Source organism: Lipophrys pholis, assembly GCF_963383615.2.
Source record: "Lipophrys pholis genome assembly, chromosome: 20".
NCBI classification, from domain to species: Eukaryota; Metazoa; Chordata; class Actinopteri; order Blenniiformes; family Blenniidae; genus Lipophrys; species Lipophrys pholis.
Genome location: NC_137648.1, coordinates 12,834,620 through 12,858,720, shown reverse-complemented (window position 1 = coordinate 12,858,720; position 24,101 = coordinate 12,834,620). Strand labels below are relative to the sequence as shown.

The following is a 24,101-nucleotide window of genomic DNA, read 5'->3' as shown; positions in this document are numbered from 1 at the left end:
ATAATTAGTTTCTGTGTGCCTCTTTAAGCGAGAAGTGGGTGTGGTCACCTTTGACAGGTCCCTTCCAAACAAACTTCTCCCAACAGTTTTCGTCTGAGTTCCAAATATCACTGCAGTCTGAAAGGTGAGATGTTGCACAAAATCCTTGACGTGACCGTGAAGGATGTGAGATTCCCGACGTCTCTGGAGCAGCACGGCTCAGACGCAATGGTGAGGAACTTTCTGCAGGACTTTGTGTGTCAACTTCCAAATGCGCCGTGAATGCAACTGCATGCCTGCAGGAATAAAGAGACTTTATGCTGCAGCACACCGACCCGGATTATTCCGTCGCTTATGTGATCGTCCACACGGACTGCGGACTGAAAGGCTTCGGCTTCACGTTCACGTTGGGGAAAGGCACTGAGATCGGTAAGATTTACTCAGTCAGTAGATAACGTAGTTCAACAAAAACAAACGGAACACCAAGGCCGCAGCTTGCTGTTGCGTCCAGGAACGCCCAATAAAGTCGGAATATGTAAACGCGTAATTTGGTTCAGCTGGAAAGACACATTAAGTACAATTAAATACACATTGTTTAGCAAGAGCGTTTTCTGGATATTTTCTTTTACACATTGCATTTCACGTTGCTACTTTAAATAAACATTTAATACACCCACAATTTATAATGCTACAGCGCAGTGTTTTATGTAATCTGAAGGGCAAACGGAGCTGTATTTTTTTTTTCTTGAACTGTAAGCTACTTGCATAATTCAAGGATTGAAACAGCAGAGCTTGTTTTTCCTGACTGTCCCTGAATCTAGCACTTGCCTCACGGCGCCCTCTAGTGGTTCATGTTGCATCTGTCCAGAGCAAACGTACAATCTGTAACAGCGATTTATTTTGAGAATAATAAAATTGATAAATACTGTAAACAATCCTCCTTTCGTGTGTGGATTGTGTCCTGATAGTTATGAGGAGCTTTATTTAAATATGTGGGCATTTTAAAAGTTACAGCTTTGTTTTTTTTATGAATATTATTTGATTATTCTAACTGCTGTTTCTATTCTGCCCTGTTATGAAATGTCTGTGCTCAAGAGCGGAAGCACCACTGAGTATCATGTAACAGAAACTAAAATCAACAAGTCACAACCTTCATGGGGGCAAGAGTTATAAAACTGTTAAACTCTTTATGGCGTCTGTGAAAGCTTGTATTCATTGAGGGGTTGTTTTCTGCTTGTTTGAACGCTGCAGTGGTGTGTGCTGTCAAGGCTCTGGCCCCACTGCTGGTTGGCAAAACTTTACAGGAGATTGTGAGCGACTTTGGTGGGTTTTACCGGCTCCTGACCAGTGATGGCCAGATGAGATGGGTAAGAGTAATCAAACTCACCTTTACAACGTTTATCGTAGTATAATTGTTTTACCCCCCCCAAAAAAGCAGCTTTTCTTTATACTGTTCTGTTCTGTCACTTGTTTGTCATTTCTGAAAATTACAAATGATTTTACACTCAATACATTCAATCTTTTTGTTTATTTTTTACTTTGTTAGGGTTTTTATTTTTTTTTAACATCTTACCTGTTTTAACTTACCAGTGTTTTGATTGATTCTGACCTCTGCAGCCACTGCTATCACCTGGGGGACATTAAGGGCCTTGCTCAGGCCGTTTTTTTTTGAACAAGTAGGACCTTTCACTTTCCCCACCAAACTCTTTTGTCCATCCATAATTTGAACCTTCCCGTGAGAAGCTCGCTAAATTTTAGGTCACCTCTGCTCCCATCGATGGCCTTTTACTACATATCAGTTAAGACATTGAGTAAAATCAGTTGAAAGCGGAGTCATGAAAAGACCAAATGTAAAAATGATTCACTGACACAGTGTCTCCCAGTCATGTTTATATAACACTGATTTAATTAGGAGAACATCAAGAGTGTTGAAATCGGCGCTCTTGTCTGTCACAGTTGGGTCCAGAGAAAGGTGTGATCCACTTGGCCACCGCGGCCGTCCTGAACGCCGTGTGGGACCTGTGGGCGAGGGCCGAGGGGAAGGTGAGGCCTCCACATGTGAACTGCAATTCCTGTCACAACTATGTCGCCTGGTGACTCACAGCCTGCTGTCACCATTTTCCTCATAGCCTCTGTGGAAGCTGCTGGTCGACATGGTGAGTCACAGATAATTCCCAACATTGATTTATGTTCGGGATGTGATCACTGTGGGGGGGGGAAATATCAGGTCTTCGTGTGTGTTGATCCAAGGATCCCAGGCAGATTGTGTCATGCATCGACTTCAGATACATCACTGATGTGCTCACAGAGGAGGAAGCTCTTGGTAAGACTGGCCTAAAAGGACATGTCTAATGTCCAATACATGTCAAGAGAAGGAATCCCTTGTTTCTATGTGTGGCAGAGACATAAAAGAACTCATCTCACACAGATTTACTCGTGAAAGCTCGGGAAGGCAAGCAGCAAAGAGGTGAGCACACTGATCAGTCATCGCGCTGTTTCCAGGAGCTTTAGCTGTTAAAGTAGATTCCTTCTTCATCCGCCAGAGGATCAGATGCTGAGGGAGGGTTACCCGGCATACACCACCTCCTGCGCTTGGCTTGGCTACTCAGACCGGCGGCTCAAACAGGTCTCCGTGCTATAAAACACCTGAAATGCAGCATCTTCAGTGACAGCCACAGGTTTTCACCTACAACTCCTTTTTTCCTCAAGCTCTGCACAGACGCGCTCCGAAGTGGTTGGACCAGGTTCAAGGTGAAGGTCGGCGCTGATCTCCAGGACGACATTCGCAGATGCCGCCTGATAAGGGAAATGATCGGACCTGAGAACATCATGGTGAAGTGGTTTCCCTCCCGTCGCTCTCGCACGTCAAACAAACGGCCGCAAAACTGAAGTGTTTTCGTGTGCCAGATGATTGATGCCAACCAGAGGTGGGACGTAGCGGAGGCCATCCGCTGGGTGGGCAGTCTGGCTGAATTCAAGCCTCTTTGGATCGAAGAGCCCACGTCGCCTGATGACATCCTCGGTCACGCCACTATTTCGAAGGTGAAACGTTGGCCATAGGTGCTGAATCCCAATCAAGATTGAATAATGAGACGTTCGGAGTGCAAATGGAGGAAACGGATCACCTAGAAAACTGTATCTGTCATTTACATTCTTTTTGATTTTATATTTGACATATTTTGAGTATTTTAATGGTTGTTCTTCATCTCTTTGACGCTACGCTTGTAAGGTGTTTTGTGTCTTAATCGTTTCATGTCTATTTGAACTTGTTTTCTTGGGTGGCTGGTTTAAACTTTATCTGTACATAGCTGTTTGGCAAAAGCCTAATAGAGGTTTATATTTAAGCGGGGACTCTGTCAAGAGTCTCTCGCTGTACATTTAATAATTTGTTGCAGGCTTTGGCTCCACTCGGGATCGGAGTGGCCACCGGAGAGCAGGTCAGCGCTTGTATTTGATCAGACGCACAAAAAGGAGAAAACGGAGGCTGTTCTGAGTGTATTTGGGTTTCCCCTGCAGTGTCACAACAGGGTGATGTTTAAGCAGCTCCTGCAGGCTTCCGCGCTGCAGTTCGTCCAGATCGACGGCTGCCGGCTGGGCAGCGTCAACGAGAACCTCGCCGTGCTGCTGATGGCGCACAAGTTTCAAGGTGGGGAAAAGCTTGAGGGATTACAACGGTCACAACTCACAAGGAGCCCCAATGTAAAAGCGTGACATGTTTCAGGAAGCCAAAGGGCGAAAAGGAAAACGGACAAAACAAAAGCCTTTAACAAAAAACTATTATAAAAACCTTACAAAGAACACATCAAATGAGCAGATTGCATAAATAATATCTTACATGGTGTGCTTTGAGATTGGATTTAAATATTAATTTAAGTTTTGAAAAGTTACTCAACCAAGTAATTCAGTGACTCATTTCAATTGTATAAAAATGTACGTTAAATGTCACTGCTGTTGAATCTCATAACCAATTACCGGTAAAACATCCTCAAATGTAAACACACTGCAGATTAAACTAGTGAGCCGAGGTTTAAATATGTATGGTATATTAATACCTTCCCACCGTTGATTCATGTGTGTGACTGTATTTCTTGTTCCTCAGTGCCGGTGTGTCCTCACGCCGGAGGTGTTGGTCTCTGTGAGCTCGTGCAACATCTCATTCTGTTCGACTACATCTGCGTGTCTGCAGATCTGAGCAACAGGTAACAGCTGCCCTCATCTAGTGGTTTTTTTTTTTTTTTTTTAACTGATCATCACTGATCTGACTGATCATTTCTTTTCCAGAATGTGTGAGTTTGTAGATCACCTCCACGAGCACTTCACCAGTCCCGTGGTGATTCAGAACGCCCGCTACATGCCCCCAAAGGTCTGGATTGAATCCAGTATTAACAACCACTTAAGTTTGTTGGGAGCAATTAATCGGAGCTTTAAAAAAAACCACAACAAATATTCTTGTTTTGCCTGAGTTGGTGGTCGTGTACTTTGTTTTCAGGATCCAGGTTATTCTTGTGAGATGTTGGAGGCGTCAGTGAAGACACACGAGTTCCCTGAAGGGGAAATATGGAGGCAGCACATGAAGAAATGAGTCTGATAAATAAATCAGTTTTTGCACCATTTGAGGATCGTGAGAATCAAAAATGCTTCAATTCATTTAAGCACATTTTTCTTCCGCCACCAGTTTTATCTATCTAGTAACGACAAGGTACTCTGAACAGATCCTCCTTCACACAGATTTCATGAGTTCACCTCCCATTGATTTTTAGCGATTCACACTCAGTTGAAGACCTATGTGTGCATTATGTGATGTTAAATGGTCATGGGTCTCTGCAACAAAGCTTCCAGTCGTCAATGCTCCACTCTGACTTTAACGCATTTAATGCAGGAACAAACCAACTGTGGAAGACCTTCAGAGTTAATATATTTGTAAAACACAAGAAATACTTTTTCTAATTCTGTAAATATAATATAAAATACATTTTTTACTAAATGACAAACAGATTTACTCAACAAAACCACTTTCAGTTATCAGAATGTCTAACTTTGAGGCAGACATCCAGCATTGTACCAACAGAGAACATATAGAATTATTTAATAAACCATTTGACAGTTTCACACAGCCATCTGCATCTTTATGGCGGGATGTGGGTTGTAGTCGCAGATCTCAAAGTCCTCTACCAGGAAGTCATCGATGTTCTCAACCTGTCTCCGGATCTTCAGTTTGGGGAACGCTCGGATTTCTCTCTGAAGCTGCACATTTTGACAGGAGAGACGGCGAGTTAAAAAGGTGGACAGAGAAGAGAAACGTTGGGGGAGGGGGGGCAGTGACAAACTCACCTGCTCTTTGAGAGGCTCGACATGGTTGATGTAGACGTGAGCGTCTCCTAGGGTGTGAACGAAGTCGCCCGGCTGAAGGAGCAAAGCACAAGGACATGCAGGTCAGATGAGCTAATGATGATGATGACGATGATGATGAGCTCGCTGCAGGAGAAAGACAACGTGTCACCTTGAGCCCTGTAATGTGTGCGATCATGTAGGTGAGAAGAGCGTAGCTGGCGATGTTGAAAGGCACCCCCAGGCCCATGTCGCCGGAGCGCTGGTACAGCTGACACGACAGCTCGCCGTCGCACACGAAGAACTGACAGAGGGCGTGGCAGGGGGGCAGAGCCATGAGGGGCAGATCTGCGGGGGGGGGGGGGCACAGTACCAAGAATTCTTCACCAAGACACAAGAACCCAGCAGGAGTGTTGACTTCATCTTTACACGCTTCATCTCTCAAACATCTTTTTGCAGCCGTCTCACCTTTTGGGTTCCAGGCGCACATGATGATCCGTCGATCCTCCGGGTTTCTCTTGATGGTGTCAATGATTTTCTGCAGCTGGTCAACACCTTGTCCTGAGTAATCTGCCCGGAGAATTAATGTCAATGACAGCTTGGGAAAGACGTGTCCAAACAACGGCCAGTGGTCCATTATGAATCAACCTCTAGGATTTATTAAACAGAATTTCCAAACATTATACTACTGTTACTTTAATAGACCCATGATACCCATGAAGTTGTGCAACTAAACTGTCGAGTAAGAAGAGGTTTGTCAGCACGTCTGGATACCAAATGAAGTAGATCCATCCTCTGCTCATTGTGCCGTGAACACGGCATAAAGGACATAGCGAATTATTAACAGATTGATTTAAAATAAATCTTTTAAATTTCACAAAGGGTTCTTTGTAATGAACGCTAAACGTCTCACTTTAAATAAAAAAGTGCACATGATGGCAGCAGACGTCGTCTCTCAACGTACCTGCATGCATGTCGCTGTACTCGGCACCAAAGTGCCTCCACTGGAACCCGTACACAGGCCCCAGGTCGCCCTCCTCTCTGCCCGTGAAGCCGAGCTTATCCAGGAAGGCACGGGATCCGTTTGCTTCCCAGATCTTCACACCTTTCTCTGACAGCTCCTTGGCATTCGTGGATCCCTGCGATACATCACGGCAGTGTTGGTGGGGTTTGGACGAGGTTGTGTCACCACGGCAAACAATAACTGAAAAGAACTGAACTTTCATCCTCTTCACCAGTCTCACCTTGACGAACCACAGCAGCTCCTCCAGGATCCCTCTCCAGAACACTCGCTTGGTCGTCAGCAAAGGAAACTGATCTGAAAATGTTAATGACAGAAAGACATTGTAGTCTGATGGGACATTTTCACAAGATCTTAAAACATTTCAACACAATCCAAATAAACATCGGGACACTTGTATGTATTAAAGGCGTCATTACTTTGGTTATCAAAGATAGTGTACCGAGTGAAATTAGTAAGACATGTAACATGTCTTTCTAAACTAAAACCGCACTTATCAGCGCTCTCTGGTGGACAAACTATTTAATACAGTTTGCATATAATAAAGACAAGCTACAGCATATATCTCCAGTTTGCGCTTACCAATATCAATAATTTGGGACACATTATTCCACAATAAATATGAGAGGAATCAAAACAATGTTCTTTTCGATAAATGTAAAAATTAAATGGGTTTTATATAAATGCCTCTCAAAGTATTTGATTATTGAAAATGTCATTTTTATGTCGGTTATGGATCTACTCCTATCGTTAGAACTAAAAAGGTTCAAGATATAATAATGATTAATATGATCTCTGATTAAAAAAAAGTAGAAACACCACTTCTTATAGAACAGAAGTTGATATAAGGGAAAGTGGGTTTACATACTTTCACTTTATGATCTCAAAAGGAATTATATAACTAAAATCACACTATAACTGTTTGCAGTCACTGACATGTGTAGAGATTGGGTGCATTTAATCTGATTATCATCATGCTGATTTATAAGTTTAACTTTAATCTGAATATCAATGCAGTGTATACATCAACAACTACCGGAAGTTAGTTTTCTGGACTTGATGTTATAGAAAGGATACTTCATCATATAGTATTGTACCTCGAAGGCTGTATCTGGCCTGAGCCCCGAACACAGAGATGACTCCGGTCCCGGTTCGGTCTCCCTTCGTGCGGCCGTTCTGCAGGATGAACTCCACCTGGTCCAGATACCCGCGCTCGTCACAGAAAATACCAAACTTCTTGGCTTCCGCCGCAGGAGTCTTCTCCTCCTTCTTCTCTGGCTGCAAGCTGAGGATTTCAGAGTGCATTTTGACTGAACAAGTCGCACTAAAACACAAACTGATGCCGTGAGCGGTGAGAGCCACTTTTCCCGGGTGATTTTGTACAAACCCGCTCACAAGCTGAACAGCCAATAGGAGAGCGGAGTGCCAACACGAGAAGTATCGAGAAATCGCGCGCGATTTCTTAAAAATGCGAGGGGTGGGTTGTTTTCTTTCCCCCCTCTAACTTTATGTAGAAATTCAGGAAACACAACCGACCAACAACAAACAGATAGAAAAGAGCGCGCATTAAGATTTAATTGTTAAAAGTGAGGTCGAATATCAAAAGAACATGATCTTAAATATATAGATTCATTTAGTTGAATAGACTTAAGAAACTTTTTTGACAAATAAATTAACAAAAACAAACAAATGAAAGACTGGCTTGTGCAATGTGCAGTTTTATTGCAGAAAGAGGTAAAACACAAATAATAAGCAGCATACATAAACAACAATATAATCTGTACATGTAAAAGTTTAGAAGTCTATCGTGAGACGATCGGGTTGTTAAAATAATGATCTTGATTGCATGATTGTGCAGAACTCTTTATTCAGCATCTATAGAATCTGTTGGTATGTCGGGATCTTCACAGTTGCCCATTCCTGTGTAAAAGAAAATAGCAATAAAACAGGTTTGTGAACATTCATAGGCCAACAAATGCCAGTAAATTTCATATGGTTCTGAGATTGATTCATTATCTTATTAAACACTTTGTAATTGACAATGTGTATCTTTGAATTAAATTTTTATTTTTTTTTTTAATTTTGCTCAATCTCTATTTGGAGCTCAAGATATTGCTGGAGCCAGAATATTGCAGTAAAGGCTGAATGCCGGTGGGATAAATACCTCTGAGTTGATGTTTATGAATCTCCAGGGCCTCCTGAGCAACAAACTGGATGAAAGCCGGTTCATCCACTTCCAGATCTGCAGGGACGGATATGCTAAGTGGGGCTGAGTGGAGTATGGAGACAACTACGCTGGTGTTGGCTTGAGATCTGTTATCCATCACCTGTTGCTGTGGATTTACCTGCAAAAATGAGGTAAGGAGGAATTGCATTAGGTCTCTTTTCCAACACAAAATAGTTGGGGAATACACTGATTGCTGATTATGCTTATATTTAAAACTGAAAGTTATTAATATATTTCTACAGCATCAGATAGAAACTGAGCACAACGTTTGATTAAACCACAAACATACTGTGATCACATGGAAGATGTTGGCTGGCTCCACTGTGCTGCCAGACAGCTGGCTGACCCAGCCGTGCTTATCGTCCATGGATCTGAGCCACCTCCAAGTGTCTGCCGTGTGTCTGTGGACCAGCTGCAGCCTGTCGTCGTACTTCTGACGGGAGGCGTTCAGCAGCATGTACATCTGCTCCAACTCAGAGTACAACTGCTGCACGCTGGAGCACTCTGCCATAGGGAAGCGTGGATAAATAGACAAGTACAGGAAGAACGCATGCAGAGAAGGCCACACAGCTTCATTTGCAGATTTTCACTCAAGCCCAGACGTTCCCGTCCCCTGCAACTTTTCTCCAGCTCTTTGGCTTAACCCCACGCCCCTGACAGACCAACCCAGAGAAGTAATCCCTGCAGCCGCCACAGACCTGAGGCCTCTTCCCGGCTGAAACTACACAAACTGACTGCTCTCAACGTGGAGCACCACTGAACAAATCTTCAATCTCAGATGAAACAAACAGAAAGATCTTGCACGAGTGATTTACCTTTTAATAGAAGATCCCGACACGTTTCACAGAAGTCTTGGAGTTGCCAGCACTCTGACGCTTGCCTGCGCAGTCGCCGGCACAGATTTCCACTTGAATACTGCCAGGCAGAGAATGATCCTGTAGATTTTACAGATTAAGACAACCAATCATTACCCGGGAACAAATAAAGTGAACAAGCTTCTACATACTGGAACAGAAAGCACGCAGTACCTGCGGTGGATTGTTGGACATACTCTTCAGCTTCTTGTATTTCCTCATACACTTCAGCCACAGTGGAGCTGAAATCCTCCAGAACATTCTTTCCAAAATCATACGCTGAGTCAAGGATTCGATCTAAACCCACAGAGCCAAAGAGGAAAGCTTTCAGTCCACCCTGTGTGGTTGAGCGCAAGCTGATTTGGGGCTCCGTGGTGATGGCTGCAAGAAAGGAGCGGTCAGACACCTGCTGGATCTTCCTGATCAGAAGGAGGCTGTGGTTGTACAGAACGCTGACATTTGACTGCAGGTGGTTGAACGACGCTTCGGCCTGCAGGAGCTCCAGATTGTCTCCATCTTCTGTGAGTTGTTTGTCAGCCGAGGGGGTCACACCGGAATCTTCCTGTTTCTGATCGTCAACATGCTCTGGTGCTTCCAACTGGATGTCCATTTCCCTGAAGAAGTCTTCGACCTAAACAAAGAGAGTCGTTCATAAATCTGTACCATCTGTCTTGACTCAATTGGTAAAAGCATTTTTGTCGATTAAACCTTTGGAATCAAACCTTGGAGGAGAAGGAGGCAAAGCCGCGGCGACACGTCGAAGTGTAGAAGCCTTTACAACGGTCTTCCAGACAAGGTCGACAGTTCCGAAAAGAAGATTTGGTTGAATCTTGACAATGTTTTTCAGCTTCCTTGAGTTTCCCCTCTGTCTCTTTGGCCAGGTGAGCGGCTCCCTGAAGGAATCCCAAAACAAAAGAACTCAGTCTCAGATATGTTAAACCAGGTAAAACCTGATTTTTCATCTAAAATAACCTAGAGAAACTATTTAAATCTACTGGCAGTTGTCTTATCACAAAACTGCAATACTAATTCAGAATGTACCTTCTTCTTTTCACTGCTGAGTCTCACGGCCTCCACCAGGTGCCTGTGCTTCTCTTCTTTTTCCAGTATCTTTTCCTTCATCTGCATCACTCCAAGTAAACTCTGCTTTATTTCTTCATCAATGTACCTTTGTCCGGCCACCGACAGCTCTGCACACACCAGTGAAATGCACTGCATTTAGTTTCTCCAACACCAACTCTTAAAATCTTGTTTTCTGACCGGACCTTACTTGTCAGGCGGTCCTCACTGAGCAGAAGAGGCCCAGCGGCACAAAGCAGAACTTCAGTGATGCAGAAAAGTTCAATAACAAGCTTCCTCATCTTGGGGAAAAAGTAAAGCAATTGTTATTTCCATGACATAATATGCAGGAAATAAAGCTAAACTGAAATACACCACAAGATGGTGCCATTTTTCAAGCAGATTTATTCAGAAGCCATTTCTAAGCGTATACAACAATAAACTAAGTACCATTGTAGGAATAAAGGCTTTATCATTATCTCCATGCACCTCATCAGTGTTTCAACAAACATGACTAACTGATGAAATCCGTATTAAGTAATGCAGCCCTCAGTTAATCTTTATGCAGCACCATTTCATACTACATGCAACTGAAAGGTACATCGAACTACAAAGTGGATTTCTAGGGGAAAAGACATTAGATGCTCCTGCTGTTGGACCTGGAAAGGTAGTAATTGTCACTCAAAGACAGAATTGCATGTCTATGAGCATTTGACACACACGTTTAAAGAAAACAATGCAATTTAAGTGTAACATAGTCAGCTTTACAGCAGTTATATCTGTAAATTTGTATTGTTTCATATTATAACCTCCCTCCTAAAAGATCATTTCCCTTTGCCTCACTCCTTTTGCTTTTGTATTTCTTGGGAATAAGATCCAGAGCTGTACACTATAACTAATGGAGCAAACTGAAATCACCTCCAAAGATAAACACAATCTTACTCTCTTTAAATAATATAACACAAACAAAAGAAAACTAGAGCATAAAGGTTATTTGGCACATATTGTTCAACTCCAAATTTGAGTAAACTCCTGTATGTTTGCAAGTACTCTTCAATAAATCTTTATTTATTCACATAATTATGCTTTTTAAGTAGCTTGTGTATTCAAAGTCAAGTTTACCAGCATAAACACACTCTTATATACTTACTATGAAAGACACATCACTGCCAGATCTGCCTTCACACTTTGAATTGTGTGTGTCTGTGTGATTCTCCATAAAACAGAAAGGTAGAGCAGCAAATTACCTTGAGAATTATGAAAACATCCGACTCCAGCACAAAAAGCAGCCTGTTGAGAGGTTGGTGAGGTGAGACTGAGGGAATCTGCTACCCTTGGAGGGTTGTTCTATTTTTATTGATCTACTCAGTGGTTCAGATCCTATTAGTGTGTTGGCATTATTGGTTATTAATCCTCATGTGCAATGCAAACCGTCAGATTATGCTGGGCTTTAATGCACAGTAAATATAACATGCTCACTTGTTTGCAGGTCAAGCTCTCTCACTTAATGGTCTCCGGAGCCCTCCTCAGCTGAAACGTTATGCTCTAATCTCCATCAGACTGACAGTAAGCCTGGACCTCCTGTAGGGACCTGGCACATAATAGCATGGTTTCAATCATGGACTAAGCTCAACAGGGGCAGGAGGTCTCCATGCACGTGTACTAAACAGCACGAAGAGAAAAGCAAGCTGTTTACATGGTTTCCTTTGGCTACGAAGCATGCATATTATTTGTGGATCTCTGTCATTAAAGACAATCAAAGACACTTTAATAAACCTGAAGTATCAAGTCACCACAGTCAGCGATGTTGGAGCAGAGCCACATCACTCTGTGGTTTGTGGTTTGACTTTAATTGTCGGCACTGCTTTGGGTCAAACAGGTCACGAATACAAAATCTCTTTCAAATTTCTAAAGTATAGCTGCATGTTTTGTGAAATGTATGTTATACACTTAAATACATAAAATGTATCAATTTATCAAAAAATTATCTCAAACTGCAAAACCACCTCTAACTCCTGATGCCCGGATAAAAAAAATCTTGGGAAGCCAAGAGAAGCATTGGAGTAGCGAGTCTACCTTCCTTCAGCAATCCAAAAACAGGTTTCTAAGGTGTGTATGTGTGTGTAGATGATTTGTATTGACCTTGTTAAAGACAAGAGACCTGACCACAGTGTACACTAGTGTTTGCATCATGGTGTTATTGGGTGCAAATTTCCAATCACAATTATCTGAATGAAATAGAGTGAGGAGATGGACGGATGGGTGGCTGGGTCCTGGACTAGGACAGAGACGATCATTTCATTCCCTGGGTGATCTGGAGCGAAGGGTCACAGGAGGGGGGGGAGATGGAGGTTGTCTCCTGGTTTGCACTGTTGTCCTTGGTGCCTATCGTCATGCTGCTATTTGGGTTCATTATCCCAAGGACATGATGTAGGAAGCAATCTGGACCCAATGATATTTGGATGATCCTCATCCGGTTTGAAGTGTCAATGAACTTTATCCTACTGGAGATGCATGTTAAAGTCAGCCACATAATCAGGGCTAAAAGGTAAGAGAAAGATTCACTTCTTGTCATGAAAAGGAGCTTGTTGCATCTATTATATATTACTCCTGGCCCTCGGTTTAGTCCTAATTGTTGAACTATATTTCTGCGACCTTGTTTGCCTTTTCTGCCTGTGGTGCGTCCTGAGTCAATTTTTTGTCGTGCATTTCATTCAGAACTGTCACGTTGTGATTTCGGTTAAATTTTCACCCACCAGGTTTTAATGGAGGCCAAAATTTGCACTTTGTAAATCAATCATATTTCTGTAATTGAATGAAACTTGTCCCTGTTGCCGCTGGGTTATCAAAATCAAGATGTTCTTTGCAGTTCACCTAAACTTTCTGTTTAAAAATCCAACAGAATACATATACATTCTAATTATACTCCATATAGTATCAAAGCTATTTCTTTTTAAATAAATATAAACTGGGAAATTGCGGCTACTGTGTTATTATTGTGGCGCTGTATAAAAGAGTGCATCTTTTCCTGACTGCCTCTCTTCTCCCTCGACTGACTTTCCTGCAACAGGCTGGATCATCTGAGTCGTCGTTGTTCATATCATGAGATCTGAACATGGGAGCAGCGTGGTTAATGTGGAATTTCTGTGTGCTTTCTAAGTCTTCTGTTAATCTCAGCCCACTGCCGAAAGCCTTGACCCAGCAAATGAGGTCCCAACCCCTGAATGAGGACCAGCAGGAGCCTGGCTGTAAGATACCTGACCCTCAGCTGCTTTTTATCAGCTTGCCACAATCTCTATCTGGGCCCTAATACCAGCCTGCTGCTCCAATTATGGCCGACAGTAAAATAACCGTTTTGAAGCCTTTAGCAAAACAAGTAATTAGTCGCTTTATCATCTCAGGCTGGTCTGGAATCTAATATGTGGCAGGCTGGGTCAAACTGGAGCTATTAGTGCTGAGCCTGGGTTTGAAGGCTGTGTTATCTAAAGAGAGAAGGAAAACAGATCTGAGTTTGATGTCTGTGTGGCTTTAGAAAAAAGAAGCTGAGGATTTCACAGCTGAGACAGAGGATGTTATCTCTAACTTTTCCTCTAAAACGACTGGTTTGACTTGAGTGCGTTTGTAATGATAAAAAACAGAAAATCCACATCGAGGCCACATCGTGTAACTCGGTGACATTAACGGGCACTGCAGCTGTGAGAGTGGCTCTGTCTCATTTCTTTGACGGCCATTGTAAGTCTGGGAGGATGCAGCTGGTTTTCTGCCTTTGATGAGTGATTTGCATCTGCAGACCTGAGAGATTATAGACTCAGGAAGTGTTGGAATTATCACAGCACCTGGAGGCGTTAAATAGAAATGGTCACTGATGCATCCCAGAGTCAACGATGGATAATTGTCAGGGAAAAGTAAACTAATCAAAATACCTGTATCTTTTCTGTCTTTGAATAACCACAAGTACCTTGTATAAATTATCATGAAGCTTTATCGATGGGGAATGAAAACCTATCAAGCCTGACAGAGCCAGTTCAGCAGTGAAAACTGTGGATGTCTATTTGAAAATGACAATCGCTGTGTAGAATATTAATACATTGTGACAATGCATAAACAAAAACATTGTCAGTGATCACATAAAAGACATTTATTTCAGGCAGAAAAAGAGAATTTCCAGAAGAAAAGATAAAAGGGAGAACATGCAAACTCCAAAGAAAAGCAAACCTGAACTCAAACCAGGAACTGATGTTTATTCATTCATTCATTCGTTTATTCATTCATTATTTCATTCATTCGTTCATATACGTATTTGCATTTATATCAGAAAATGCATAAGACAAACTACTGATTCCTATCAAAAAAAGGAAAAATAATCAAGCAAATTCTACTGTACTGTACTGTACTGTACTGTACTGTACTGTACCGTACCGTACTGTACCGTACGCTTTTGACTGATGTTATTCCCTGACTATTATTAAATCTATATATACACTACACTGTTGTATATTGCCATGTGTACATATAGCTGTTCACTCAATTTCTTTAAAAGAAACATTTCTTTTAAACATGTCAGATTTTGCTGTATATCTCTCTCGAACTCACAGTTAATTTATTATGAAGTGACACATAGATTTAATAGATTTTCACGTCAATCTCAAAGTGTTCTCTTTTTTTGGGGGGGGGGTGTCCTTGAAAGTCGAGTTCTATAATGTAAAACTGAGGAAGTGCACAGCCTCGCTCCCTCCCCTTCACCTTCCAAAAACCTTTGAAATGATCTGTAATGGGTACCAGATTTTCACCAGGGGACGCGATTGCCATCATCAAACCCCCAGTAACTCAATCTCACCTCCGGCTGGATTAGCGCGGACGTCCCGGGGTGTGCGGTGTTGAAAGCGGTGCGCACCTCCTCTCTGCGGGACAACGGGACCGGCACCGGGAAAGACACATGGAGACACAGACAACCACAGATGACACGAGAGGAAAAGGTGACACCACTGCCAAAGGTGTGCACAGATGATCTGTGCCAGAGGTCTTCATCTTTTGTCACCCGAAGAGACGTTTTTGTCACTTTCCACTTAAAGAAAAATGACATTTCTGTTGTATATGCGTTCAACGTTTAATTTTTTTTTTTAATACATGTGTTTATTGCTCTCACCTCTATCAGGTGGCATGGTTAGTGTTCTCATCTCATAGAAACAAAAGCTTGTTTGAATCAAGTTTTTTCTATGTGGAGTTTGCACGTTCTCCACATGCATCTAAAAACACACACGTGAGGTTAATTGATGACCCTCAATTGCCCCTTGGCGTCTCAGTGTCCAGGATGTGCCTTGTCAGCCCGAGCTGGATGAAGAAGTAGAACATGAATGGATGGAACTAAACTTGTATCAACTACAAAAACCAAAATGTCGAAACAACTGAAAATAATACTTAAGTAACTAAAAAAAAAAACAACGGAGTTCCAGTCGCTCCTGTCACGTTTGTTTTGGCACTAATGTCACACAGAATCCTCATACAACCTGAGCAGTTGAAGGTTGAGAAACAAGCGAAATTGTTGGAGGGCTTTGCATTGAAAGGGTTTTTTTGTTTGTTTTTGGTGATGGAAACAGTAGATGTACTGTAGGATTGGCGTGTTGCAGCAGGAGCAGCAGCATGTTGGACCCTCATGTCCTGTAACTTGACACTTTGCTCGGCTCTCCTCCTCCAGCTGTGCGCTCTGAGCTCATCACAGCTCCGCCACAGAGAGAAGAAACTCCTCCGAGCCGCAGCGAGCAGCACATCGCTTACGATGGGATTTTAAACTTCAAAACCAAACATGAACATACGCCTGTAACTTTTTTTTTTTTTTTTTTTGTTGCTCTGGTTCATCGGCCACAGTCTGTGGAGAAAGTTCGCACCTCAACACTGGATGCGGAGATGCGCGCAAAGTAAAAAAAAAAAAAAAAGTGACAGTTGGTCCTCATCGCTTCTACAGTCCACAACAAGTTATAAAACGCCATGAAAGGTAGGTAGCCTGTAGCTCAAAGCCAAGTGCATGCTTTTACATGTAAATCCACATAATTCCCCTCTTCGGGGACTTCTCTCAATCCGTGCGTATTTCTTTGTGGTCTGAGAGCCACATCTGGATGACATTACGGTGCTGCGGTGCAGAAATTGTGAAATACTCGGGAGTTGTTGTTGTTTTTTTTCCTTCTTCTTCCTCCACCAGTTGCTATTAAAAAGATTGAAACACCAAAATTTGCATGCGCAGCTTCTATAAATCCCCCAAAACATCGAAGGACAGTCAGATCCGGATGCAGGTCAAATGATACAAATGATGACACGCAACGTTTCATCAATAAGAGCTGGGCTGGTGTTCATACTCAAAAAGTAGCCTAGAAATAATATGTGTGTATGTGCAGCATCAGTAAATACAACATTTGATTCCCTTTGAGAGAAAGTGAAATAAAGCAGCTCATGGATGAATGATTTTCTCAGCATCAGTGGATCTCTGTACTCTTGACCCCCCACCAACAAACACACTCAGCTCATCCCTCCAGGTCTCCCCTGTCTTCCCCGGTTCTCCCCATCTGTTTACCATTAGCAGAGATGTTCTCCATGCTCTGCTCCAGTCCTCAGTGTAGTGGAGCAGAGTGTAATTAGGGTTTACTGTCAACAACCCAGAGAAACCGCAGCCTGTGGCTTTTACGGTTCTCTGGAACCCCCCCCCCCAACTTATCTACGCACACACACACACACACACACACACACACACACACACACACACACACACACACACACACACACACACACACACACACACACGCACACACACAATACTCCATATCTCCCCCCTGTCTTGCTCTATGCTTTATCTTTTTATTCAAATATGATAGTGTAATTGGCTCTGTGCTGTTTCCCTGCACTGTTTTTTTCTTTTTCTCATTTTGTTTACGGACCCCCACCAAATGCTTTAAACACACCATAACCCCCTGTAGCGTGTGTTCAGCCTATTGATGTCATATGTTTCTGATTATGTCACACAGACGACTTTGCAGACGAGGAGGAAGTACAGTCTTTTGGATACAAGAGGTTCGGTGAGTAACCCTTTCGCTTCTTTTTAAAGGTGGAGGCTAGAAAAGGCCAGCTCACTTGGAGCTCCAATCATAAAACTTTTACTGTTTTGTGAAAAGAAAATTTCCATGGATTTAAAGTGCTAAGTGTGTGGGCTTAGCTCTTTCTCTTTTCCCTGCTGTTACATGCCCAGAATTAGCTTTATATTTATGGACATGCTGCTCTTGAGTCCTTTTTTCGTGTCAGGTGAGACAGCTGGCTGCCTGAGCCTCATCTGTTCTGATATTTGGCTCTAATAATCTGTCAGGATTTGGATGTGCAGAATTTGGTTTGAATATGAATGTGGGCGGACAGTCTGTGAGGTCCGGCTCACCACAGGCCCAAGAACTGCTATCAGAGCCCCTCCGACCTCAAGACGTTTCTCCTCACTCTCTTTTATCCTGTTAAACGGAGTCACTTAAACATGTTGACTCACACAAGCATGCCTCGAAGATGTGGTTCCTCAGACTGAAATTACAGTCGAAGCAGATTTCTCTGTTGTGGCACAACACAAGCATTTGTTTTGCGAACAAGCGCCACAATTGTGAAACTCTGACGAAGTCGTCCTTCCCTTTTTCCAAACACATTTTACAAGTTTCCCTCCTACAGTTCTAAACTTGCAGTGAACCGGTCCGGACCTTACAGATAAAGTTTAGAAAACTTAAGGGATCACTTAACCCAAATTACATGCAAACTTATTTTCTCACTTATCACTCAGTTTCTCATGCGGCTGGTTTTTGAGCATCTTATTTTCCCAGGATTCTCTTTGTTCTGCCTAAAAACACTGATAACGATGCCTCAGACCCACAAAGGGGGTCACATGAAACTTTCTATCCAGCTGGATAATTATGAACAAGCTGTGCACATCATGTATACAACCTCGCTCATGCTATTAACACAGGGCTGCAAAGTGGTGTAGTGGTTAGCTCTCTTGCCTCACACGAAGAATATCCCTCATTCAAGTACGAACTTGGTGGCCTTTCTGTACTGAGGCGGCATGTTCCCCCAGTGCGAGTTGGATCAGCTCTGTCACCCCGTAACTCGGTTGACGAATGCACGAAAACATCAAATGTAAATCTAAGACAGTCTGAGAACTGAGTACCTTCACTGTACCTTCACCCTAGTCATTGTTTTGTATTATCTAAATACTGTAAAATTAAACAGTTCTGTCTTTATAATCAGATGTCTCTCATTGCTCTAAATCTAAACAAACCGTTTTGATGAATTTTCCTGCTAAAACAAAAAAATTTTTCTGTCAGAGCGTGTGTCCAAACAGCTGGGAAAGTTAGCAATAGGGAAAATCCAACTTCCAAGTTTGGAGTAGTCGCATAACAACAACAAAACGCTTAGAAGTCTGCCCTCATATGATCTGTTTTCCTCAGTCAGGAGTGGGAACTTGGATAGAAGTCCTTGTTACCTGCAAACACACCATCACAGGAAAAGACATTTACAGGATACCTCCTTTCTGTGTACTTCTAAATGTACTTTCTTTCGCTCATTCATGCTAGTTTAATTTCTGAAGTTGCAACAGATACGCCAGATCTTTTTTGGCAGGATTTTTGAATCAAGTACATGGACTCATGCTTTTGGAAGAGAATTAAAAAGAGGCACCAAACGACATTTGCCTTGTCACACTTACTCAAACACGTCATTGTCAACTACGGGTGGAGACAGAACACTCGCGCCGTCTCTTGTCCCGTTACAGTGATTTGGGATCAGGAGTCAGAGTGTCTCTGTACCGAGGGTGTTACTGCAGGATGACTCACACACACATGCATACACACTTTGAATGAGGTCCGTGAGAAGAGATGGGAGGCGGCAGACGAGGCTGCTTAACTCGGCAGCGGCGGAGACGAATTCAAACTGTGTTGAAACACAATGTCTTTCATCCCCAGTCACCCAAGCCCAGGCATCCTGTTTGTCTTTCCCTGCGAGCGCGTGCAAAGTCCCATTCGTGGGTTAGATTAGAGCGCAGCACGGAACCGATCCAAATCCAGCTCGCTTTTAACTTTATTCAAATGAACTCTTGACATTCATCGGAGGAGGAAGACAGCGCCGCTGAACTCTTCGCCGAGTGCCGTTGGCCCTCGCAGGGACACGGCAGCTGTTTGGAGGGGCCGGCTCCAAGGGTCTGCCTCACTCCTCCAGAGGCTCCGTTATGCAATAGAACTGTATTCATACAAACCACCACAAGCTGCTCATACCTCCATGATTAGTGTTGTAACATCAGCACTCAAGGGGAAGCAAACACTTATTTCCTCCCAACATGTTTTGCTTTCATTCATTCTGGTGTCCCAGGAGACTCGTACTGTTTGGACGTGTTGTGACATGTCAAAGCTGCTAATGTTGTGTTCAGTTGTAAAGCTACTGCCAAACTTAAAAGGGGATCAATTTGCAGGGGAATACGCAGCACTTAATCTTGCTTCTACAGAGTGAAAGTAAAGTCGGAACAATGTTTAGAGTGAGATTTTCAAAAATCAAGAAGATATATTGTGCAGAGTGTGGCAACATTAGTTTTCAAAGTTTTGCAACTTATGTTGCAATGAGCTCTCATGGAGGCTCCACTAGATTGTTTTATTGTATTAGTCTTTCAACGTTTTCTATTGTGCTGATTATTTTTGTGTGCAGCACTTTGTGTCCCTGTGTTTGTTTTTAAGTGAGAGCCACCCAGCAGGGTTTTTTTTTAATTTCTAAAGAAGTACATGTGATGCTAGAATCTTCGTCAACAGCCTGAAAATATCTATTCTAGGAGTAACTGTTAATATTCATAACAAAATGTTAAAACGACAGTTCCAGTGCACAGAATTAACCCTAACCCTAAACCCCGGGTTTGAGAGAAAACTGGAGTACCTTGAAGAAACCTTTTGCACGCATAGTGAGAAAAACATGCAACTGGGGACCTTTCCCCCAATGAGGAGAGACTGCTAACCACTACATCAGTGCATGTAGCCCTATTTAGCACATTTTATCCACTTTGCAAGGCCCCTGAACGTTTTCAGAAGCTCTTCATAAGTTTTCCTGTCAGCAACGAATTACTGCAAATTCTTTCACTGAATGAAAATCATCTCGCAGAGGCCTGAAACGGGGGATACCTCAGGAATGGGCAGCTGTCAGCAGATCATGCATTCCCCGAGTTTAGACCCACGCCTTGCATGATTGCTCACTGGCATTAGTCTGTGAGAATCTGTGAATAACCAATATACAACTCAAAGGTGACGTGTTGTGTCATAGTGTCCAAGAAATCAAGTGTGGTTTCAAAATGAAAACATTCCTATAATCTGAGTTGGTCAGAAGGAAATTAAAAAGTGGCCTCCAGCATTTGAGTCACTACATCATACATGCAGTCAATTTAAAAATAGCTAAATGTCATAAATTATATTAAAAAACTCCACCACATACAAAAACACTTGCAGAACTAATTGGACTACGAATATGTGTGTGTCACAGGTTATTAGCAGCTGTAGTAAGGTTGAGGTGACAGGGACTGTGTAGCTTCTGGATCTTGTACTTTCCCACCAGCACTTGAATTACAAAAGCATCACCTCAGAAACATAAATGTTTTTAGTATCTCAAGGAAATTTCATACCCTATCTAACTTTGAACAAATCTGCTCTAATAGCAGTTGCTATGTAATCAAAAGCATGCTACAGTTTTGTAAAGGGTTTTAATTAATTATCTGCAATGTGCAATGTGTCCTTGCAACAATGGTGCTTTTCAGCCCTAAATGTTTTTGAACAAGCAACTCGAGTGTTTTGACTTTCTCTAAGGAATATATGAGAAACGTTAGTGGAGCCATAAAGTACCACGTTGTTTGATTGTGAGTTTCATCTTCCCAGACGGTTGTTTATCAAACCCTCCTCCTCATTTCATGCAGTCATTTCAGTTCTGCAGTATTGCAGCTGGAATGAAAATTTGCACAACTTTCATCCAGTTTCCGGGCTAAAACTTCAACAAACCAGCAAACTCAGGCATACCTCTCTCCTTGTTTCAAGGATCTTTGTAAGGGTTGTTTTAAAACTATAAGGTATAATATCAACACGCATGGACTAAGTAACACATCATGGCCATGTGTTGAGATGTTTTAAAAAGTATGTTTGGGGTTTGTAGACTTTTGCTGACATGCAAAGTAAAAGGTCAGATTCCCTAAGGGCAGAAAAAGCCAGATAGGGAAACTGACATGCATTTTAACCAGTGTGGGCTGTTTCTGATATATATATATATCTTTAACATAATGTCATACATAAAGCAAGCATACATCATGTATATGTACATGCCTATATACATTTTGCAATCTTTTATATACAGATATAAATGAACGGCACATTACACATAAGCACACACACCAGAGTGTATTCATATGGTAATCCCATCTGTCTTCCTGCCAAGTTGAAACCGGGCCAGAATAGCTTCCACAGAGCTCAAGGTTTGAACATATTTATTTTTCTGTGGGGGGTTGACATAAGAAGGCCATCTGAATAAAAACAAAACCTACCTGAGCTTTGGCTGAACTCTCACTGCTCTTACAGCTCCACTCGGGCCAGTTGAAGTCAGTGGAAGTAAGCAGATGGTTTTGGCCGGCCTTAAACCATGAACTCTTCATGAAGCATTATTGAAAGGAGTCAAAATGGCTGCACAGATGTGTTTTATTCCAGTTAAATTGGTATTTCAGTTGTTCTGTCGTGTGTCAGCCTTAAACTGAAGTGTAGTTTGCAACAAGACAAGATGGAGAGTACTTCAATGGGGGCGCTCCATAATTGGGTTTCACTATCAATACAATAAGCCACCTTGCTGCTAGACTTTTAAGTTGTTGTTTTTTTTTGTCTGCTGGTGAAGTTACATTAAATGAAAGGAATATACAGTTTATGATACCTGCAGTTAAACCAATATGTAGACCAGAAATGGGGTACGTCCTTTTGTTCCCACAACAAATTACAAATTACACCCTGATGATAACCTTTGTCCAAAACACCATTGGGAAGCTTCTGGACTGGCTCACACAAAGCACAGACACTATCTTTCACTCCAACAGGAAATTTAAAGAAAGCAAATAACCTAAAATGGAAGTTTTTGTTCTGTCTGTGGACAAATCTCATGCACATACAAAGAGTACATGCAAACTTCACATAGAAAGGCCCCCAAGACTCAAACTAGGAATATTTTCACTGTGAAGCAGGAGTAATAACCCCTACTCCACCATGTGTTTACAATTACGATCCGATAGGCAGTAATAATAGTGGTGCAGTGACATTAGCATAGTGTATACAGTGGTAGACTTCGTAATTTGACCTTCTCAGAAAATGGCAAGTCAGAAGATTTTGGAAAACTGGCAAATGGGGACCCTTCCCCCAGGTTATCCAGCGAAGGATGGAGATAAATGAAAACAGGCAAGACAGGTTGGCAAAGTCAACACGCTAAAAAAGTGCATGCCATGGCTGTTCTCTTGTGCATTGATGTCTGGATGGGGTTGAACTCCTCCTGCTGCCATGTCTCCTGTTCCCACACATGTGGGTTTGGAGAAGCCGGGCTCAGTAGGTTTGCGGCTGGTGTGGAACCCAGAGTGCACTAATCTATTTCCTGCACTTGTTATGGTTTCTCCAGTGAGACCCGGAACATTCCTGGATGTGAGCGCTGGTGTTGGGGCGTCTGGGCCTGGAACCAGCTGTGTCAGCACAGCCCGGGCTCGGTTCGGTCCGGTGGGTTTCTCTGGCAGAGGGTACTCCACGGCTTCACGGCAGCCTTCAGCCGGAGTCACAGTGACACCTCAGCCGTCACCTCATTCATCCTGGTTAGCAGAGAATCAAACATGCCAACATCAGTGTTCGTCAAACACCGATACATTTAATATGTACCGTCATGTGATACTTCGCAGACCATTTGTCAGAATGTTTGATGAGGATTTTTATGCACTTTGCTGTGGTTTCTGTAGGTTTTTTTTTGCACTTTTGTGTTGTGGGATTCTCATATTCTGCTTCTTAGTTCTTTCCTTAAACTGCAAGACTGCTCTTGATCACCTAATACTTGTGTGAAGAAAATGAAAACACTTTCACTCTTTACCATACCACTGTCAGATTTTTCTGCTGCCCTTGAAACTTTACAGCCAGCATGCCTTCGCAAGCACATTTATTATGGTTGTGGGGGAGTGCAAGACTATTTGACTTTCCAGTGATTGAGTGTTTCTCTTTGGTACTAATATCTCACTCGTATGATCTTCATAATGTAGTAGCTCACATTCCTATTTCTTCTTCTTCCCAGAAGCTCCTCACTGGGTTTAGACAACTTTTAACTGGGTAGACGCTCAAAACTTACAAGAAAAAAGAGAAAATGCAACAATTTTCACTTGAAAAACCACTGAATTGGTACTTTGAGTATGTTGAAACGGATGTAAACATTGGCACAACAGTTATACAAACAATTAAGAATTCATGATATCGCTCCTCAGGGAAGCATTGATTTTTAAAAAAAATTTTTATCAGATGCCATTGCTGCTTTAGGACCAAACAGACATGCTGAAGGCCCACATTTCTTTTTAGTTGAAGAAAAAGTGATGAAAAGT

The 24,101-nt window shown here is 42.4% G+C and overlaps 4 protein-coding genes across 4 annotated transcripts in view; 2 read left to right on the top strand and 2 right to left on the bottom strand.

The window, feature by feature from the left end:
- Positions 1-27: 27 nt before the first annotated feature.
- enosf1 (enolase superfamily member 1) lies at positions 28-4,842 on the top strand. Its single transcript, XM_080489734.1, has 15 exons — positions 28-210; positions 306-408; positions 1,231-1,346; positions 1,936-2,022; positions 2,109-2,135; positions 2,230-2,302; positions 2,408-2,446; positions 2,523-2,605; positions 2,689-2,811; positions 2,887-3,021; positions 3,375-3,416; positions 3,496-3,625; positions 4,079-4,178; positions 4,261-4,342; positions 4,469-4,842. The coding sequence occupies exons 1-15, from the start codon at positions 130-132 to the stop codon at positions 4,559-4,561; spliced, it is 1,314 nt and encodes a 437-aa protein (XP_080345860.1). The 5' UTR covers positions 28-129; the 3' UTR covers positions 4,562-4,842.
- tyms (thymidylate synthetase) lies at positions 4,836-7,723 on the bottom strand. The gene is made up of 7 exons (XM_080489735.1): positions 7,426-7,723; positions 6,552-6,625; positions 6,272-6,446; positions 5,776-5,877; positions 5,480-5,655; positions 5,311-5,382; positions 4,836-5,223 (listed from the first exon to the last, which is right to left on the bottom strand). The coding sequence occupies exons 1-7, from the start codon at positions 7,631-7,633 to the stop codon at positions 5,086-5,088; spliced, it is 945 nt and encodes a 314-aa protein (XP_080345861.1). The 5' UTR covers positions 7,634-7,723; the 3' UTR covers positions 4,836-5,085.
- Positions 7,724-8,027: 304 nt separating this feature from the next.
- On the bottom strand, positions 8,028-12,030 carry LOC308125435 (clusterin-like protein 1). Its single transcript, XM_080489167.1, has 9 exons — positions 11,716-12,030; positions 10,680-10,770; positions 10,451-10,599; positions 10,132-10,302; positions 9,584-10,040; positions 9,371-9,490; positions 8,845-9,059; positions 8,493-8,673; positions 8,028-8,248 (listed from the first exon to the last, which is right to left on the bottom strand). The coding sequence occupies exons 2-9, from the start codon at positions 10,768-10,770 to the stop codon at positions 8,193-8,195; spliced, it is 1,440 nt and encodes a 479-aa protein (XP_080345293.1). The 5' UTR covers positions 11,716-12,030; the 3' UTR covers positions 8,028-8,192.
- A 4,150-nt stretch (positions 12,031-16,180) lies between these two features.
- Positions 16,181-24,101, top strand: part of LOC308125763 (collectin-12-like) — a 34,752-nt gene continuing 26,831 nt past the window's right edge. Inside the window, exons 1-2 of the mRNA XM_080489740.1 lie at positions 16,181-16,460; positions 17,482-17,532. Of these exons, the coding sequence (XP_080345866.1) occupies positions 16,454-16,460; positions 17,482-17,532 (58 nt within the window). The 5' untranslated portion in view covers positions 16,181-16,453. The remainder of the gene's footprint in view (positions 16,461-17,481; positions 17,533-24,101) is intronic.

Bases quoted from the DNA above. Each gene is read 5' to 3' on its own strand.
- enosf1 (XM_080489734.1), top strand. From the start codon at position 130: ATGTTGCACAAAATCCTTGACGTGACCGTGAAGGATGTGAGATTCCCG. The intron at 3,022-3,374 runs GTGAAACGTTGG...AATTTGTTGCAG, and splicing joins GTCACGCCACTATTTCGAAG to GCTTTGGCTCCACTCGGGAT. The intron at 4,179-4,260 runs GTAACAGCTGCC...TTTCTTTTCCAG, and splicing joins TCTGCAGATCTGAGCAACAG to AATGTGTGAGTTTGTAGATC.
- tyms (XM_080489735.1), bottom strand. From the start codon at position 7,633: ATGCACTCTGAAATCCTCAGCTTGCAGCCAGAGAAGAAGGAGGAGAAG. The intron at 6,626-7,425 runs GTACAATACTAT...TAACATTTTCAG, and splicing joins GGCCAGATACAGCCTTCGAG to ATCAGTTTCCTTTGCTGACG. The intron at 5,878-6,271 runs GTACGTTGAGAG...TTCTCCGGGCAG, and splicing joins GTACAGCGACATGCATGCAG to ATTACTCAGGACAAGGTGTT.
- LOC308125435 (XM_080489167.1), bottom strand. From the start codon at position 10,770: ATGAGGAAGCTTGTTATTGAACTTTTCTGCATCACTGAAGTTCTGCTT. The intron at 9,491-9,583 runs GTACTGCGTGCT...TAAAATCTACAG, and splicing joins TGTCCAACAATCCACCGCAG to GATCATTCTCTGCCTGGCAG. The intron at 8,249-8,492 runs GTATTTATCCCA...TCTTTTACACAG, and splicing joins TCATAAACATCAACTCAGAG to GAATGGGCAACTGTGAAGAT.